This window comes from Rhinopithecus roxellana, chromosome 3 (genome assembly GCF_007565055.1).
Source record: "Rhinopithecus roxellana isolate Shanxi Qingling chromosome 3, ASM756505v1, whole genome shotgun sequence".
In the NCBI taxonomy this organism is placed as follows: Eukaryota; Metazoa; Chordata; class Mammalia; order Primates; family Cercopithecidae; genus Rhinopithecus; species Rhinopithecus roxellana.
The window spans coordinates 91879669-91896933 of record NC_044551.1 but is presented as its reverse complement, the minus strand read 5'-3'; the positions used below and the strand labels follow the sequence as shown (position 1 = coordinate 91896933).

The following is a 17265-nucleotide window of genomic DNA, read 5'->3' as shown; positions in this document are numbered from 1 at the left end:
TTGGAGAAACTTCTCCATGCTTACCAATTACTGATTAGTCAATGACTACCATGTCACCTTCCTCTGGCCCCCCAAGCCCCAATCTGTTGCAGCTGTTTCACCTACAGAATGAAAATGAGATTCAAGAAATTTGGTCCCATGTGAAAGAAAGACGGGCCTCTCAGCTCTCCCAGTGGCATTTGTGCTTCACGGCAGCTGCTTACAGAGTTGACCCTCATCTGAATTCAACCAACCTCAGGTTGAGAACACTCAAGGAAAAAAATTGCATCTGTACTGAACATGTAGATTTTTCTTGTCATTACTCCCTAAATACAGTATGATATTTGCATATCATTTACATTAGGTATTATGAATAATGAGATGATTTAAAGTATACAGGAGGATGTATGTTATATGCAAATACCACACTATTTTTTTTTTTTTTTTTTTTTTTTTTTGAGAGGGAGTCTCGCTCTGTCGCCCAGGCTGGAGTGCAGTGGCCGGATCTCAGCGCACTGCAAGCTCCGCCTCCCGGGCTTACGCCATTCTCCTGCCTCAGCCTCCTGAGTAGCTGGGACTACAGGCGCCCATCACGTCGCCCGGCTAGTTTTTTTTTTTTTTTTTTTTTAGTAGAGACTGGGTTTCAACGTGTTAGCCAGAATGGTCTTGATCTCCTGACCTCGTGATCTGCCCATCTTGGCCTCCCAATGTGCTGGGAGTACAGGCTTGAGCCACTGTACCCAGCCACCACACTATTTTTATCAGGGACTTGAGCATCCATGAAATGTGGCACCTGCAGGACATCCTGGAACCACCCCCACATGGAAATTGAGTAGGCTGAAATTAAAAACACGACATTTAACAAACCTCCAATGAATCCAGCACGTGTAGAAATTGGGAACCAGCAGTAAAACATGGGGACTTACATGAGAATCTAGCCTTTGGGTCAAGCACCCTAAGTTGCTTTTGCTCCACAGGAAGGAGAGGGTGTGGCCAAAGTACCAGCAAAATCAAACGCGTGATTTGGAACGTGAAAGATAAAATACATCACCTGGAAGAGGTTTATTACAAATCAGCAAATGAAACTCATTAAACATGAAAGGTTTGTAAAACATCTCTAAGTTTCTCTGCTCATTGACCAGTTTCTCAACCACAAAAAAACACCAGGAATGTCTGTGAGGTTCAATTTTGGAAAGGGGGATTGGTTTAGTGGCTCTTCTGATACAATCACAGACCCCTTGGATAAGACTCTGGTCCAAAGAAGGCTGCCGTATGTTCTCTGTAGGCTAGAATCAGTCCTTGTAAATAAACTCAGTTTAAAGCTTTCAATACTTAACTGCATAGTTCCATATAAATGTGAAAATTAGGAAGAATGCAATTATTAGCACACATTCCTAAATCCACAGGAGTTATTTAGCAAAACATCCAATGCACGAATGTACAGAGAAAACATAATGACCCAATAGTTAAGACTGGAAAATCTCCAGGTTCATGTGAGAAGGTAACCCAAATTAATCACTTAAGCAAATTTAGACAAGAGTCACCATTTCCTAATTCTAGGGAATCTGACTAGTTAAGGTGGCATAACTAATGATAAAGTTCATCATGTTGAACTTTATCATCATGATGCTCTTTAAGAAACACTATTTTAGAAAATCTAGAGAATCACAAGCAAATAGGAGAATAGGGTAGGGGATGAGCTGGGCCACTCTGGGGTCAGACTGCCTGGGATTGACCTGGCCCTACTACTTGCTGGTGGTGAGATGCTGGCAAATTATTAGTACTCACCTGTAAGACGTGAGCAGTAGGAAAGAGTATCTGCCTCCCCGGGTTGTGAGAACAGACAATCCCGGTAGAGTTCTCAGAGCATGTCTTGGCCCATCACTGTTAGCTAGTACTACTTTAGTAAGCACAATTAATTTCAGTCACTCTATCTGAACATGGTAACTGCAAGATTTCTCCCTTATTTCCTGTAATTTACTTTAACCTCCACTTACTGTGTCCCTCTGATAGGAAAACATGTGGGTTCTGAACTGCCCTAAGCCTGTGCTGGTGGTCAGCTCTGCACATGCTGCTTCTGATTCTGCACATGAGCTGTGTTCAGGGTGGGAACAGGGCCAGAGGAAAGCAAAGGCTCACATGGGTCTCCATCAGCTCTAAACAATATCCTCGGTTAGGCTGTGAGCAACCTAGTAACAGCACTTAACGCATCCCATAATTCTGTGGTGGACCCTCTACAAAGGGCCCACCCATTTAGATAGGAAGAGGATCAAGCCCATATTCCTCTCAATACGAAAGTACATCTTGAGACCTCATGTTTAAGCTGTTTAAATAGTCCCTACAGCTTATTTTGAGGGGGAAAAAAAAATCCACCCAAACCCCTTCAATTAAGGCAGCATTTAATTACTGTTACAATAAATGTTTCTTAAACCTGAAGAGAAGATAAAGGTTGTTTAAACAGATTCTTTTAATACAATGAATACAAAAGCATGTTGAGATAGTAACCCAATTACATGGCTTTGAACAAGTGAAACTATGGTTACCAAACAGCTATTTTTATTATAGCATCTACAGTGTCTGGAAAAGGATGTAACAATAAATAACTGTAGACACATCACAACACATCCATTTACTTAATCACAGAAGTGGATCTTACTACATAGTATTCCCAGTGTCTTCATTCTTCAGATTCTCCAGGCTTACGAATGTCATCAATCTTCAAAATCATTCTAACCATTTGTGTTGCAAGAGATATCTGTTGCTTTTTGCCAATCAAGGTTTCTATGACATGCTGTTGCTTCATATCTGAAAAATACAAGGAAACTGATTATCCTAAAATAGCATACAATAAACTATCAATAACCAGCTCTGACTTTCTGATTTATGGAATCACAGTAAGACTTAAGAAATACAAACTCCTGGAAGCCAAGCAGGAGGCCACTAATTTCAGTTCTATTTCATTTTCAGATGACTGTAATTTCATTATTTCCAAGGACACTCTGGAACTCGAACCTGGTAGAGAGAGCTGTTGAGAGGGGGCTTTCTTCAATGACTAGCTACAGGGTGAAATTTTTCAGTAACATCTTATCCCACAAAGTAACCACACCCTAACTTAGGAAATCTAAAGTCAGTGAATCCGACCATAGCTGAAATGTAAGATATTTCCAAGAAAGATCTAGAAATGCTAATTTTTTTTTTTTGGAGACAGGTATCACCCAGGTTGGAGTACAATAGTGTGATCTTGGCTCACTGCAACCTCTGCCTCCCGGGCTCAAGTGATTCTCCTGCCTCAGCCTCCTGAGTAGCTGGGATTACAGGTATCCGCCACCAGGCCCAGCTAATTTTTATATTTTTAGTAGAGATGGTGTTTCACCATGTTGGTCAGGCTGGTGTCAAACTCCTGACCTCAGGTGATCCACCCGGCTTGGCCTCCTAATAAGTGCTGGGATTACAGGCATGAGTCACTGAGCCTGGCCCTAGAAATGCTAAATTTGAGCACAACCAAGCATTCAAGTTAGAAACATTAAATATTTGCCTCACAAAGTGTTGCTATTATTGAAACTCTTGGGATATGAGCATGGAAAGCAGAATGTACCACCTATACTTTTAAGCAAAAACAAACTGTCACATTCTGTGGATGGATTACAGACATGGCCTGATTTAGTACAGAAATGCCTGGGACCACTGTTTCAACAAGCTACAGCCACCGTATCTTTTTGGGAGCTGGGCTACAGAGATTATAGTATTACATTTAGAAAACACTCCACAGTGTGCTGGATTAACCACACAGTGAACTGTGAACTAAAGCCCACTTCAGAGCTGTTTTATATGCTGTCCACTGACAGACATTTGTGTAAAAACAGCAATATGGCATTCCCAAAAACCAGAGATTAAAACTTAAGTCATCTTTGGTGACAGGACCATATGTAGTTTACTGTTATTAAAATGAGTCTTATGTTGCTAAGTCTAGTAGTTTAACCAATTCCTATGGCAATCAATCAAACATTCTAAAATTCAGGATTTAAACACCTGAAGTGGATTTACATATTTAAAAAGATACCATCATCTCACAGTACATACAGTGGATGATTATTCAGTTTAAATCAGACACCCCACGCAGAGGTGTGATAGCTCCTCACCATTTGTCCCCTTGTGCAAACAGTCGATGCCAAGAGCAGGGTTCATCTCCTTCACCTGTCTGGCTCGGACTTCGGTCATAGTCTGGATGGGATTCATGCCACTGTTTTCAGAGAGGGCCATGGGGATGACCTCCAGTGCGTCGGCAAACGCTCTCATGGCGTACTGTTCCAAGGTGGGGCACTGGAAAGGTGCAGAGGTATGGTAAGTGCACTTGGCAAAACAAAACAACCCAGCAGCGCCTTGAAAACACACTGTATCACATACTTGGAAAAGTCAGCTCACAAAGAATTTTAAGAATAGGCTGTCTCTATTTTTGTATCTATCAGAATATTATAATGTCACTACAGAATACGGGCAGAGGGTATACATACATGAGAGATACCTCAAAATACAACAGCTCTTACGACTTATCTTTAAGTTATAATACTAATTTTGAATTTCACATAACATTAAAAGACCAGAGATTTATTATTTCAAGGATGAACTGGCTGAAAACAGATGAGAAATGCTAGTTTATGGTAACCAGAATCTGAATACATGAACATGGGAATTAACTTAGATTAAAACACCTGTCACCTAAACACAGCTCACGATGCTTTCGTTCGTTTTGCGTCCAGCACCTCGCTGTTCTGCAGCCTCACAGCCTCCACTATCAGCGAGGCCCGAGTCTTTCACTAAGTCTGCACATATCCCTTACCTTATCCGCCTCTTGGCTAACTGCCAGGGCACAGGATATCTCAGCAGCCCCTCCTCCGTACACCACACGATTATCGCGGATGAGGTTCCGGATGACACACAATGCATCGTGAAGGGATCGTTTCGCCTCCTCAATGATCTAAGGAAAACAGCTTTGCCTAAATTAATGTGATCAAGATCTATTCAATTTAGAGGCAAGTATCTGGCACCTTTTTAAAGACAGAGAGGCTGTGCTCTAATATTTAGATGGCCTCCACTATCAGATGATCTGTATCTTTCTAGCTTTCCTTCCTGTAACGTAGTTAATAAAATTCAAGAGGCAGAGGTGGCCAGTGACTCATTCTAGGATACACGGTTAAGCAAGAGTCAAAAACCGACAAACCTCGCAAAGATTTATCACAATGTGCTACAACTCATTCTCAAAGAACAGAGATCATCGATGGTTATTCACTTGGGTTCCCTTTTTCTACCTAAGGGACAGATGTAAGTCATCCTTGGGAATACCATATTGTAATTTGTTATTAAAATGAGTCTTGTGTTGCTAGGACTAGCAGTTTAACCAACCCCTAAGGTAATTGTACCCAACATTCTAAAATCCAAGACTTGAATATTTAAACTGTGTTTAAGTATTTAAAAAGATATAAAAATCTCATAGCATATATTGTATACTATAAGAGACAGCAGAAAGGCAAAGGTGCCTCGTGAAATTAACCATGATACATCACTGTTTGAGAAACATGATTATTTCTCTTAGAGTGACTGTGTCTCTGTTAAATATATGCAGGCAAAAAAACCAGACCATGAAGCAAAATAAGCAATAGTATAGGACAAATAGTTGAATTCTCACCATCTTATTTCCTCCTCTAATAAAAATGGTTACAGCTCTGGAGTTCTTACACTGCTCGATGACCAGCATTTTATCCTTAGTTGTCCCAAATGAGATCTCCTGTACAAGACCAGCAAAGCCCAGCTTCTCAGCTGTGAGCTCTGAGAACCTGGGGACGATCCGACCTCCTGTAGCGATGGCAATCAGCTAATTGGGGTGGTCAGGGAGAAGGACGAAGACAGTACTGGTGAAGTTAACTTTCAAAACTGGGCACAAATCAGCAAAACTTGATCTAAGACCACCTTGTTCACTAGAATTGCTGCCCCACTTTGACCAAAACATCTTCAGTTCAACCCAAAGCACCTTGTTAGGTAACAAGGCTCTTGAGGAGCTGGGCGTCTTGATCTGGGGCTTTGGTGCTGCCCGGATCTATCACCCTGTGCCCGTCCCCTAAGCTCATGCCTTCATCTCCCCTCTGCGCAGCCCTCCCTCTCTCTGGGAACCCAGCCTGCACGTTCCCTGCACTGCGCTGCAGTGAGAACCACTGAGGCAGCATTGCCTGGGACTGCCGTTAGTATCTGGATGAGACCAGGTCTTCCAGCCTTAGTAAGTCAACGATAGGGCCAAGTGAGACAACACAGGGAGAGAATTTCAAAATGCCAGGGAACACCAGAAACACACAGCACTGTTATCCAAACAGTAACAAAGATTCCAGCGCTTTCCTCTCTCCCAGCTCACCCTCCCCTCATCTCCCAGCCTTGGTATGATGCAGTTATTTAAGGCAAGGCTATCAAAACACCCCTCAACACATAAGCTGAACCCCTACATCTCAAAGTCCCTTCATGTGGAGCAACCTACCTCAATTTCAGGTCCTCCTACCCAGCGAACTGCAGGCAAGTTGTTCTGAAGAAGTAAGTGATTTGCTTCATCATCAAAACCCCACTGACAAATTGCTAGGTTAGCACCAGTCTCTTTAATCTGGGAAGAGAAACACCGCAATCGTATTAAGAGAAAGTGGGTATTTATTCTTCGTTATGTTTGAAAAAAGGAGAGGCACAGTTGGGTGTAAGGCATGTGCACTTGAACACAAAACCAAAGGAAAGAGAAGGAAGGAAATAGACAAGTGTCCACTTTTCTGTCAGTTCCAAATTCTAAATAGTGAGTATTTTATCAATGGGGATCACCTCATTGTTTAAAGATGCTTTAAAAACCACAAGCAGTAATTCATGCTGAACCCCATTGTTAAAACGATGCGAAGTCAACAGAAATGTCAACAAACAAAGCGAATACCCTTCCCAACCACGGGGGAAATGGCTAACATCTCTGTCCTGTCACAAATACCTACGGAGTAGTTTCATCTGAGTATGTTTTAAACAAACAATGTTATGAACCACTTGCAACTTGCCCATCTCACCTGGATGGACAATCCTCAGTGGATCCACAGATAAAAACTAAATCAGGTGCCCACAGAGATGACCCTGCTTCCCCTAAGAAGCACACTCACCCCGACCTGCAAAGGGCAAAATGACTTTTCCCAAACAGGAGGGCAACGATCCAGCTGCCCACCCCACCTCTGGTGCTCACCTGGGACTGCCAGGCCATGCCCCACAACTCTCACCTACCTGTCTCCATCAGGCCTCCCAGACCACCTGCTACTGCTTGGCTCTCCCTCTCTCCCTTCCCTGACCCTCTGAACTCAGTCCAGAACAGCAGCCTCCTTACACAACCTCTCCGTCACAACCCCTGAAAACCAGCCTGCACCTGCAACCCTCCTCAGATGGCAGCTGCTTTCCCTCTCACGTGCTCAAAACAGGAGGAGTCCTTCTTGCTCCTCAGTCACCTACAACGGTCCTCTTTGGGTCCCTGCCTCTCATTCTTTAACATTTTTTGCATCTAGCCCCATCCCCCTCCCTTTCTCATTCTCAGCAACCTGCGCCTCACCAGCATGATCCAGTAACATCCCTGGCCTCTCAGTTTATCTGACCTGCCAGTACAGCTGAGCCACCATTCTCATGACCACTGATGGCCTTTTATGCATAAGCTCCTGCCAGCATGCTCCAATCCCTGAGGGTGGCTGTTCCTTGTAGAAGCCAACACATTCCTAGCTCAACAGCATCCCCATCTGTCCTCAGCCTGGAATGCTCCTCCCCTAGGGGCGCTGCTCTCACTCAATGTTGGCCTCTCCTTACAGGTCACGTCTCTGGCCAGTGTCTGTAAGGGAGCTGTACCCATCTTTCCCCTATTTGTGCCTCAAGAGCACGAGCTTGGCTTCATTCCCTGCTGTACCTTTAGTGCTTACAACAGAGCTTGGTATGTCGTAGGCACAAAGAACTGTATCATCAATGAGTAAGTACAATGACTTTCCCAAGAACAGACATGAAAATCGTCTCTAGTTGGTTTGCTATGATAAATAATGCTCTAGCCAACCACGTTCCTGTCTTCTTGAGTACCGGTGTTTTCAACTCCTAGGGACACAGCCCCCAGAGAGGAGTTGGTAGGTCAGAGAGAAAGCACACCTATGCTAAGGTATTCATGAACCCAAACTAGACTTAACTGAGTGAAGAATTGGGATTACTGTAAGTGCATTCTGGTTTAACTCCAGTTACTCATTAACTCTAGTCTAAAAGGTATAGTCAGAAATCTTAAGGTAAGTTACATTAAAATTGTCCAGGAGAGCAAATATAGTATGTACAATTGAAAACATGGCTTTAGGTAACAGGGTCACTTCTTTCAGGACCCTGAACATACCACCTTTCGAGACAGAGTCTCGCTCTGTCACCCAGGCTGGAGTGTAATGGTGTGATCTCAGCTTGCTGCAACTTCTGCCTCTTCGGTTCAAGCAATTCACCTTTCTCAGCCTCCTGAGTAGCTGGGACTATAGGTGCCCGCCACCACGTCTGGCTAATTTTTTGCATTTTTAGTAGAGATGCGGTTTCACCGTGTTAGTCAGGATGGTCTCGATGACCTCATGATCAGCCTGCCTTGGCCTCCCAAAGTGCTGGGATTAGAGGCATAAGCCACCACACCCAGCCTGAACACGCTACCATTTTAAGACAAAATCAGAATTCTTCCCTGTTTATGCCTTTCTATGTGATTTTTTTTCCTGTGTATGTTTCAGAACTGAAGAAAGACTATACATATTTACTAACCAAACCTAACTAACTGTACCCTTTGGGAGTTTAAATTCCACTGAGGACTCTGGTAAGTCTTACTTGTTGAATCATCTCTTCAAATTTCTCCTTTTCGTATTTCTGAAGGGCTTTATAATCTTCAACAGACGTCACATCCAGCTTATGCTTTGTTTTTGGTTTGGGTGGTTCAAATGGACATGTGAGAATTGCAATCTTAGCATCTTCCACTTTCTATGGGGAAACATACAGACATTTTAATTGGTGGAATTAAGAGTTAACCAATAGTGCGAAGCTGTGAAATGCAATGGCTTACTTTCGGCATCTGTGGGTGACTGAAATCCTTGTCCACGATCACGCCCTTAATCAATTTAGTGTCCTCCAGCCTGCCGCCCACTTTGCCTTCTACTTTGATAAGCTCAAAGTCAACATCTCTCCGCTCCATATCTGCTACAGTGAGGACAGCATTCACAGCAATCTCAGCCATCTGTCGGTGACAACTGTTGACCCTGATGAAAACACCACAAAACAAACTTCACTGGTTTCACAACTACTACAACCAAAGCAGGCCACATGATACAATGTTACTCAAAGATATAAATCAAATGATGTTTTGAGTCTTCTAGAAGGGAATGCCATCTCAAACTCCATTTTCAACAGTCTGGGGCAGAGATTCTTAACCTGTGATCCATTAGCCCCGAAGGGGACCATATACTTACATGGGAAAAAAAATCATCTTTATTTTCGCTAACTCTGAAATTTACTATTGCCTTCCATTACGAATGTACTCAAGAAACCACTGTAGTCTGGCATGAACTAAGGTCTTAGAATGCACGACTTCTACAGAATACTGTTATTATTTCACAAGTTCAGAACAGAATGAGAAAGGTAAGTAATTACTCAGGAAAAGTCAGTCTTATATCCATGAAGCGTAGCACTAATTGGGAGGTGAAAGGACTGGACAGGGCTGCTCACTTTCTAAGAATTCACCACAACATCCGTTACAGATGGAGGATGTTACCTTTTTGAAAGCTTTCAAACATGTGAATAGACTGCTCAATAAATTCATTTTAGAGTCAAGAAAAACAACTAGGGAAACCTAGCACTTGAAATAATGTCTGAAATTGTAGGTTATCTATAAAAGAGAACCATGAAAGTAAACGTTTTATCTTAAGTAGACGACTTAATACTTGCAAACAGAACAGGGAAAACTTATAAAGCAACAAGAAAATAGACTTGTACACTTCAAGTAATTATGTTGTCCTCCTTTCATGAGAAAATAGTGTCACACTTATGACAGAGGCTACCCGTAGAGTACTCATTCTTGCCTAGGGAGCTAGTCTCTGCTGAGATCTGTGGTTAGAGGATGAGAGCAGGCACTGCTGAAGGCTTCTGCCTTAACACAGGATTTGCTCAGGTGAAAAGGCAACAGAAGCAGACACTTTTACTGCATTTTCTCTGACTACTCTGAGTTGAGAAGACCCCTCCTTCCTTTTTGCTAAAACCACCATAAGCACACAATTGAAAACCTCACTGACTTAATATAATGCAATAAAGCAGTTTACACTGGATTTCTGTTATATTATGGCAACAGACCTCAAATCTTTGTCATGGTTCATCATCAGTGCACTCCTTGGTTGAGGTTGCCTAGAGTCTCCTGGGGGAAGAGCTGTGTCTCAGTGCCCAAAAGACCTGGCAGTAAGCCTGGCAAATGGGTAGTACGCAAACGCTGAAAACACCAGAGACAAGTCGCTTTCAAGACTCTCTTTACTAAATTATAATTTTGGATCGGTAACTTGCTGAATAAAAAGGGGAACCCACCCCAGTGGCTCCCCAACAAAGAAATTATAGAAAGTGTTATGAAAATTCACATATCCTCCAGGTAGGACCCTTTCTAGTTTTTTTTTTTTGGAGACAGGGTCTCGCTCTGTTGCTCAAGCTGAAGTGCAGTGGCATGATCATGGCTTGCTGAGCCTCAACCTCTCACCTCAGCCTCTGGAGTTGCCGGAGCGTGCACTATCATGCCTGGCTGGTTTTTTTATGTTTTGTAGCAATGGGGTCCCACTATATTGCCCTGGCTGGTCTTGAATTCCTGAGCTCAAGCAGGCTACTGCTTTGGCCTCCTAAAGTTCTGAGATTACAAGTATGAGCCACTACACCTAGCCCTGACTAATTTTTTTTTTTTTTTTTTTTTTTTGAGACGGAGTCTCGCTCTGCTGCCCAGGCTGGAGTGCAGTGGCCGGATCTCAGCTCACTGCAAGCTCCGCCTCCCGGGTTCACGCCATTCTCCTGCCTCAGCCTCCCGAGTAGCTGGGACTACAGGCGCCCGCCAGGTCGCCCGGCTAGTTTTTTGTATTTTTAGTAGAGACGGGGTTTCACCATGTTAGCCAGGATGGTCTCGATCTCCTGACCTCGTGATCCGCCCGTCTCGGCCTCCCAAAGTGCTGGGATTACAGGCTTGAGCCACCGCGCCCGGCCAACCCTGACTAATTTTTAACACAATCTATTCTGCTAAATTAAAATAACTATGTTTTGCAAATACTGTCAAGGGGATTTATGGATGAACTTAGAAATTCAGTTCTCAACTACAATACAAAATGCATGTATCTACATCTACATTAAAAACAAAGCAAAACCAAGTAATTGAAATAAATCAACACAAATCCACCAGTGGTCATTTTGTGCTGCCTTTAAGAAATGGCAAACAAGCTGCCCCTACAGATGTGTAATCGTATCGTATCGTCTACTGAAACATACACTTTGGAGCCCAGCGTGGTTTTTGCTGTCTGAATGAGGGGTTCGGTGTCCTTTATGTCAACAAGGACGCTATCACTGATCTTGTCCAGGTGTTCAATAGCAACGCGGGCAGCCTGCTCATAGCCATCAGCTATTCTGATTGGGTGAATGCCTCGGTCTAGCAATTGCTCCGCTTCTTCTAACAAGGCACCAGCCAGGACTGCAAACAAATCAGCAGACAATCAGTTTAGGAAAACAACAAAACTTCACTTTCAGTATAATCAGCACAAGTTAGATGCTGTCATGGAAAGAAAATGCTTCCACAATTAAGCTGGAAGTCATCTTAGAGTCAGAAGCTATCTATTTTTATAAGAAAGCCTCTTGTTTTGGTTCTAGCAAAGGTCTAATAGGACACGTGTCCCCTTATAGACGAACATTCAACCCTCAGTGATATAAAAAATGTAACTAAAGAATATAATGTAAGAAGAACATTTTTCTAAGAGGTAAAAAGCTATTATGTTTCATGGGCCAAGGTCTATTCAGTGAAATTCATCCTGGTGATAAGACTAAAACATCTGTTTATTATTTATTCCCCCCACCCCCATCCTCCTTTCTCCTCATTTTAGGGTCACAAAGATGAATTCTGTTTAAATCTACCGCTCTCCAAGCGCACCGAGAACAGTGCCTGGCATACAATGGTATCCAATAAATATTTGCTGAATGAATGAATTCAAATTTTATCTGCAGAAAAGAACTTCACTGATATTTTGTCTTCAATTTCCCCAACTTTTTAAAGATTTCAAATCTACAGGAAACAAGGTACAATACTAAAATGAGTACCAGTTTACTTATTAACATTTTGCCACATTTTCTCTACATGTACATGCTGTTTCTGTTCACCTATCTGAGAATTAGTTGCAGAAACCATGACATGTCACTCCTAAGTATTGAGGCATACAGTTGAGAATAAGGGTATTCTCCTATACATATGCAATACAGCGGTCACGCTCAGGAAACTCAGCATTGTAGTACATGATCCATAATCAAATTCCTCCACTTTTCCCAAACCTCCTTTACAGCTTAAAAGACAAACAAAATCAGCGTCCAACCAGTCATTACAGATTTCTCCTTGCCTAACAATCCCCAGCCCTCTTTCTGTTCTTTTTTAACACTGTCAGTTTTGAAGGTCCCAGGCATTTGTTTTGTAGCGTGTTCTTCAACTTGGATTTGTCTGTCTCCTCAGGCTCTGATTCAGAGACAACAATCTCGGCAGGCATATTAGCCCTGTGGTCTTAAATGACATCTCTTAAAAGAGAAAGGAAGGATGTTTTGTCTTTTCTTACCAACCACTCCTGTGGTTCCATCTCCAATTTCATCATCCTGAGACTTGGACAGTTCCACCATCAGCTTGGCAATCTGATGATCAACATCCATCATGCTTAAGATGGTGGCCCCGTCATTAGTTACAGTCACATCGCCATCCTTATCCACCATCATCTTATCAAGCCCTAAAAAGACAATATTTAGTAGGCTTTGGGCAAACAACTGGCAACCAATATCACAAACTATAAAAAAAGACCTCCGGACCCAGCTCTTATCTATGCAATTTATTATATGCAAATATTTCAACATACACAAAATAATAGCTGCATGAAGGCATTTTGAGATTGGCTAACACAAATGGCAAAATATTATGGAGCATCATTAAATATAGTATTAATCTCAAGACAACTATGATTTGGAAAATGCTAATGAAATGATATTTAAACGTGTTAAAAATAAAAATGTCCGACCTAAAACTACACGCGATTATAACCATGTTTGAGAAATCTGAGATACACTACAAAATTTTGGCCGTGTTAAGGAAGTAAGATGCTGCCCTCAATACTCCACCTTTCTGTAGAGAGGTTTGTATTGACAGTTTTATGATTTAAATCTTTTGCTAAAAACACGGAATGGTGGACTCTTACCATTTGGTCCAAGTGATGTTCTCATTGTATTTGCTACAGCCTTTGCTGCCATTATATGAGACTAATGAAACAAACAGAAAAAGCAAACACTGTTACACAGAATTTCAATGGTTAAAAGCACACATCTGATGATTACAAATCACTTACGATTTAGTTTCTGTTTTCTAGAAGCTTCTACATTTAAGGGGCAACAGACAGGTCTAAGTATTATAACATTTACAACTCCAGTTTTAATAAGCAATTCTTATATAAAAGAAAAAGAAATAAGTGCTTTGTGTTATCTCACTGAATTTTCAACACATTAATGAGACAGATTCTTTTACCAGCTCACTTACAGCTGAGAACAGGGACAGTATGACCATGACCTTACAGGCCTTGCAAGATCACTGTGCAACACAGTCCTCCCTGAGCATCCATGGGGAACTGGTTCCAGGAGCCCCCGAGGATACCAAAATTTACAGAGGCTCAAGTCCCTTGCATCCAGGCTTCTATATCTGTGGGTTCCACATCTGCAGATAAGAAGGGGCCTGTACTCATGAGAAACAGTCCAACTGTAAACATACAACACCTTACTGTCACACTATGATTTACTGGATTTACTGCAGAATTATAATCTTTTGAGCTGGGTGCGGTGGCTAGAACCTGTAACCCCACCTACTTGGGAGGCTGAGGCAGGATTGCTTGAGGCCAGGAGTTTGAGATCAGCCTGGGAAACATGATGAGACCCCGTTAGAAAATAAAAAGAAAAAATGTTCTTGCTTTAAAAATCTTCCTCCACCCACCTGAAATCCCAATAATTATATTTATAGATCAAAGTTAGTGACTGGCTTTTTTTTTTTTTTTTTTGAGACGGAGTCTTGCTCTGTTGCCCAGGCTGTAGTGCAGTGGCATGATCTTGGCTCACTGCAACCTCCGCCTCCCAGGCTTAAGCAATGCTCCTGCCTCAGCCCCCCAGTAGCTGGGATTACAGGCATGCGCCATCACTCCTGGCTCTTTTTTTTTTTTTTTTTTTTTTAATATTTTTAGTAGAGACAGGATTTTGCCATGTTGGCCAGGCTGGTCTTGAACTCCTGACCTCAGGAGTCAACGTGTGCCATGGTGATTTGCTGTATAGATCATCCCATCACCTAGTTAGTAAGTCCTTACGATTACTTTCTAATCAGGTGATCCACCCGCCTTAGCCGCCCAAAGTGCTGGGATTACAGGCCTGAGCCACCGCGCCTGGTCAATGCCTGCATTTTTAAGGTGAAATATTATACAGTTAAGTGTTAAAACAACTAAAGAATCTCAACAAAATACATATTACCTTTAAGGCTCTAAATGACCAGAGAAAAAGAACCATGACCATTACCATCAAAACGTTCAAGTCATGGCCCATACATTTCTTTCACTGTTGCCTTCAATTTCCATATATTTTGGTTCCTCAAGTTAGCTGGACGTTTTATGAGGTCAGGTAGCAAGTGTATATGCCTAAACTGCTGAGCCTCAACACTCAAAAGGATGCCTACCCACAGCACCCCAAGAGATTTAAACACCCACGTTACTGTCCAAATGAGCTCCCACAGCAAAGAATGATCTGACCTCGAATGTCAATAATGTCAAGCTTGAGAATGCTGCTCTAGACCACTGGCTTTGACTCCGAGAGGTGGCCTTGAACCATGGTGCTGATCTTTGCTTGCAATTGCTCTTCAGAACAATTTTGCAACTGCTCTGGGCCCAAGTCCCCAGTTCTGGAAAAATAACAACTATCTCAGCGTGTGAGACGTCTGGGCACAAATGCATGCAGTTACAACAAAATGGCTGATGCAAAACAACCTATAGCTTTAGTTATGTTTTTATACTGCGTGTGTGTACTGCATGTTACTTTCCCTGCAGGTCCCCCTAAGTGAAAAATAAAATAGGATACATAATACGAGTAGCTTGAAACTTTTTTCTTTCTAGAAAGGAAACAAATACTGAGTGCCTGCCATGGATCACCCACTGTGCAGCCCCTCTAAGTCACTCCATTGAATATCACTGTCAAGTCTTCAGCTTTATGGAGGCATATCACCTCCACTGGAAAAGGAGGTTCCGAGAGGTTGTGTAACTTGCACTAAGTCAAACAAAGAGTCCATGGGGGGGGGAACTGTATTGTTTCTAACTTTGTGTAAGTAAACCTCCAAGACATTAAGTGAACAGGGACACCTGAGACCTGGCTGAATGGCCTATGAACAGGGACACCTGAGACCTGGTTGAAAGGTCTATTAGGAATTCACTTTATAACAAACCCTGAAGGCCCTCTCGGAGTGTCCCTTCCTCTGCATTTTCTGTCAACGTCTGATGCTCAGATGACCCTTTCTTACCCGCACCCCTGCCCTGGCTTCTTTAACCCCTTTGGTCTTCCTTATTCCCTTCGGTCTATCTCAAGCGTTGCTGCCTGAAGCGCAGCTCTACTTAAATTCTGCTCAAAACCCCCTCAGTGGCTCCCCTCCTTCCCCAAGGATAACGTCGTATTTTCCATTCTGGGCATTCAATAGCTTCAGTGCTCCATTAAAACTGGACGGCTCTTCCACTCTACAACGTGCCATGCGCATTCTTGCCCAAGCCTTTACTTCTCTGTTTCCTCTCCCTAGAATGCTCTCACCCCTGATCTAACGCTGTCCTCCAGCACCACGCTTATCAGAACTCTCTCCATAGCTGTCCTTCTCACCGCACACCGCCTTGCATTACGATTTTGTGCGTCCGTTTTTCACTCTTCGCTATTTTTCCTCAAGGGTGGGCAAAAAAGCACTCAGAAATGAAATACCCTGTAAGTGACCACACCTTTACGAGTGACAAAGAAAACGGAAGGGCCGTTGCGGGAGGACCAGTGGAGGGTTAAGCAGCAGCGCCTTAACCAACAGGTGACGGAGCATCTCCCCGCCGGGAGCGCAGCCCCACGCGGCCGTCAGGCTGGAGGGGCCGGGCGGGGAGGCGGTCCCGCTTCGCTCCCGCGGGCGACCGGACTGAGCGGCCCCGCCCAGCTCCGAAGGGCGCTGGCGGCCCAGCCTAGCGGCCCCCACATTCCGAGCCCAAGATTACGCGCTAGCCTCTCCCGAGCTCAGTGAGCCTGGTGCGCGGCCGGAGACCGCCGGGAGACGGAAATTCTCGACCTTTCCGGGGAGCACATGGCACAGCGACTCCTAAGCTCGCGCAGGCGCAAAGCCACGGCCTCGGCCGCCTCCCCTCAGCCCACCGCGAGCAGGTCCCTGTGCCATTACCTTAAGGGCCTCAAGTCCCATAAGACGGGACTTGCGGTCCTGATCCTTGATGATGAGAAAAGGGCGCCCATATTCATCGAAGGCGAGGGTCCCCATCGACGCCATGGTGGAGCAGCCGGAGTTACTTTACCCCAACCAGCGGAGACCGTTACGGAAGCGAGAAAGCACTTTTCTCTCGCGGGAGGACCCAAAAGCTTGCGCACGCGCAGCAGAAGACGCGGGGGGGGGGGGGGGACTTATATTTTAACTGAGACTAATTTCACGCCAGACAGTATCTTCTGGAATCGGCGACCTTCGGGAACTTCTATTATCCAGGAAGCCGTGGGGGGAGGTTTGAAGACACTTAGTGGAAATAGTGGAAATCTTAGGACACACAAGTCAAGAGCAGATTGAGTTTGTCAGTTTTAAAAATTTTACCATTGAGAGTTTCTGATAGTGGGTACCAAGGAGGAATTCATTGACTTAAAGCATTATTTCTTCATTTCTTCCAACTCCGGCTCCAAGAAGATGGTAGGACCCATTTCCTTCCCCCCCCCCCCCAAAACCACTTG

At 43.6% G+C, this 17265-nt stretch overlaps 1 protein-coding gene across 1 annotated transcript; it reads right to left on the bottom strand.

Annotated features, from left to right (window-relative positions):
• Positions 1-1026: 1026 nt before the first annotated feature.
• Positions 1027-17238, bottom strand: CCT5 (chaperonin containing TCP1 subunit 5). The gene is made up of 11 exons (XM_010356681.2): positions 16715-17238; positions 13476-13536; positions 12849-13013; positions 11527-11725; positions 9086-9278; positions 8854-9003; positions 6500-6619; positions 5663-5848; positions 4817-4954; positions 4119-4299; positions 1027-2784 (listed from the first exon to the last, which is right to left on the bottom strand). Exons 1-11 carry the CDS (start codon positions 16817-16819, stop codon positions 2657-2659), a joined length of 1626 nt encoding a protein of 541 aa, XP_010354983.1. The 5' UTR covers positions 16820-17238; the 3' UTR covers positions 1027-2656.
• Between the last annotated feature and the right edge of the window lie 27 nt (positions 17239-17265).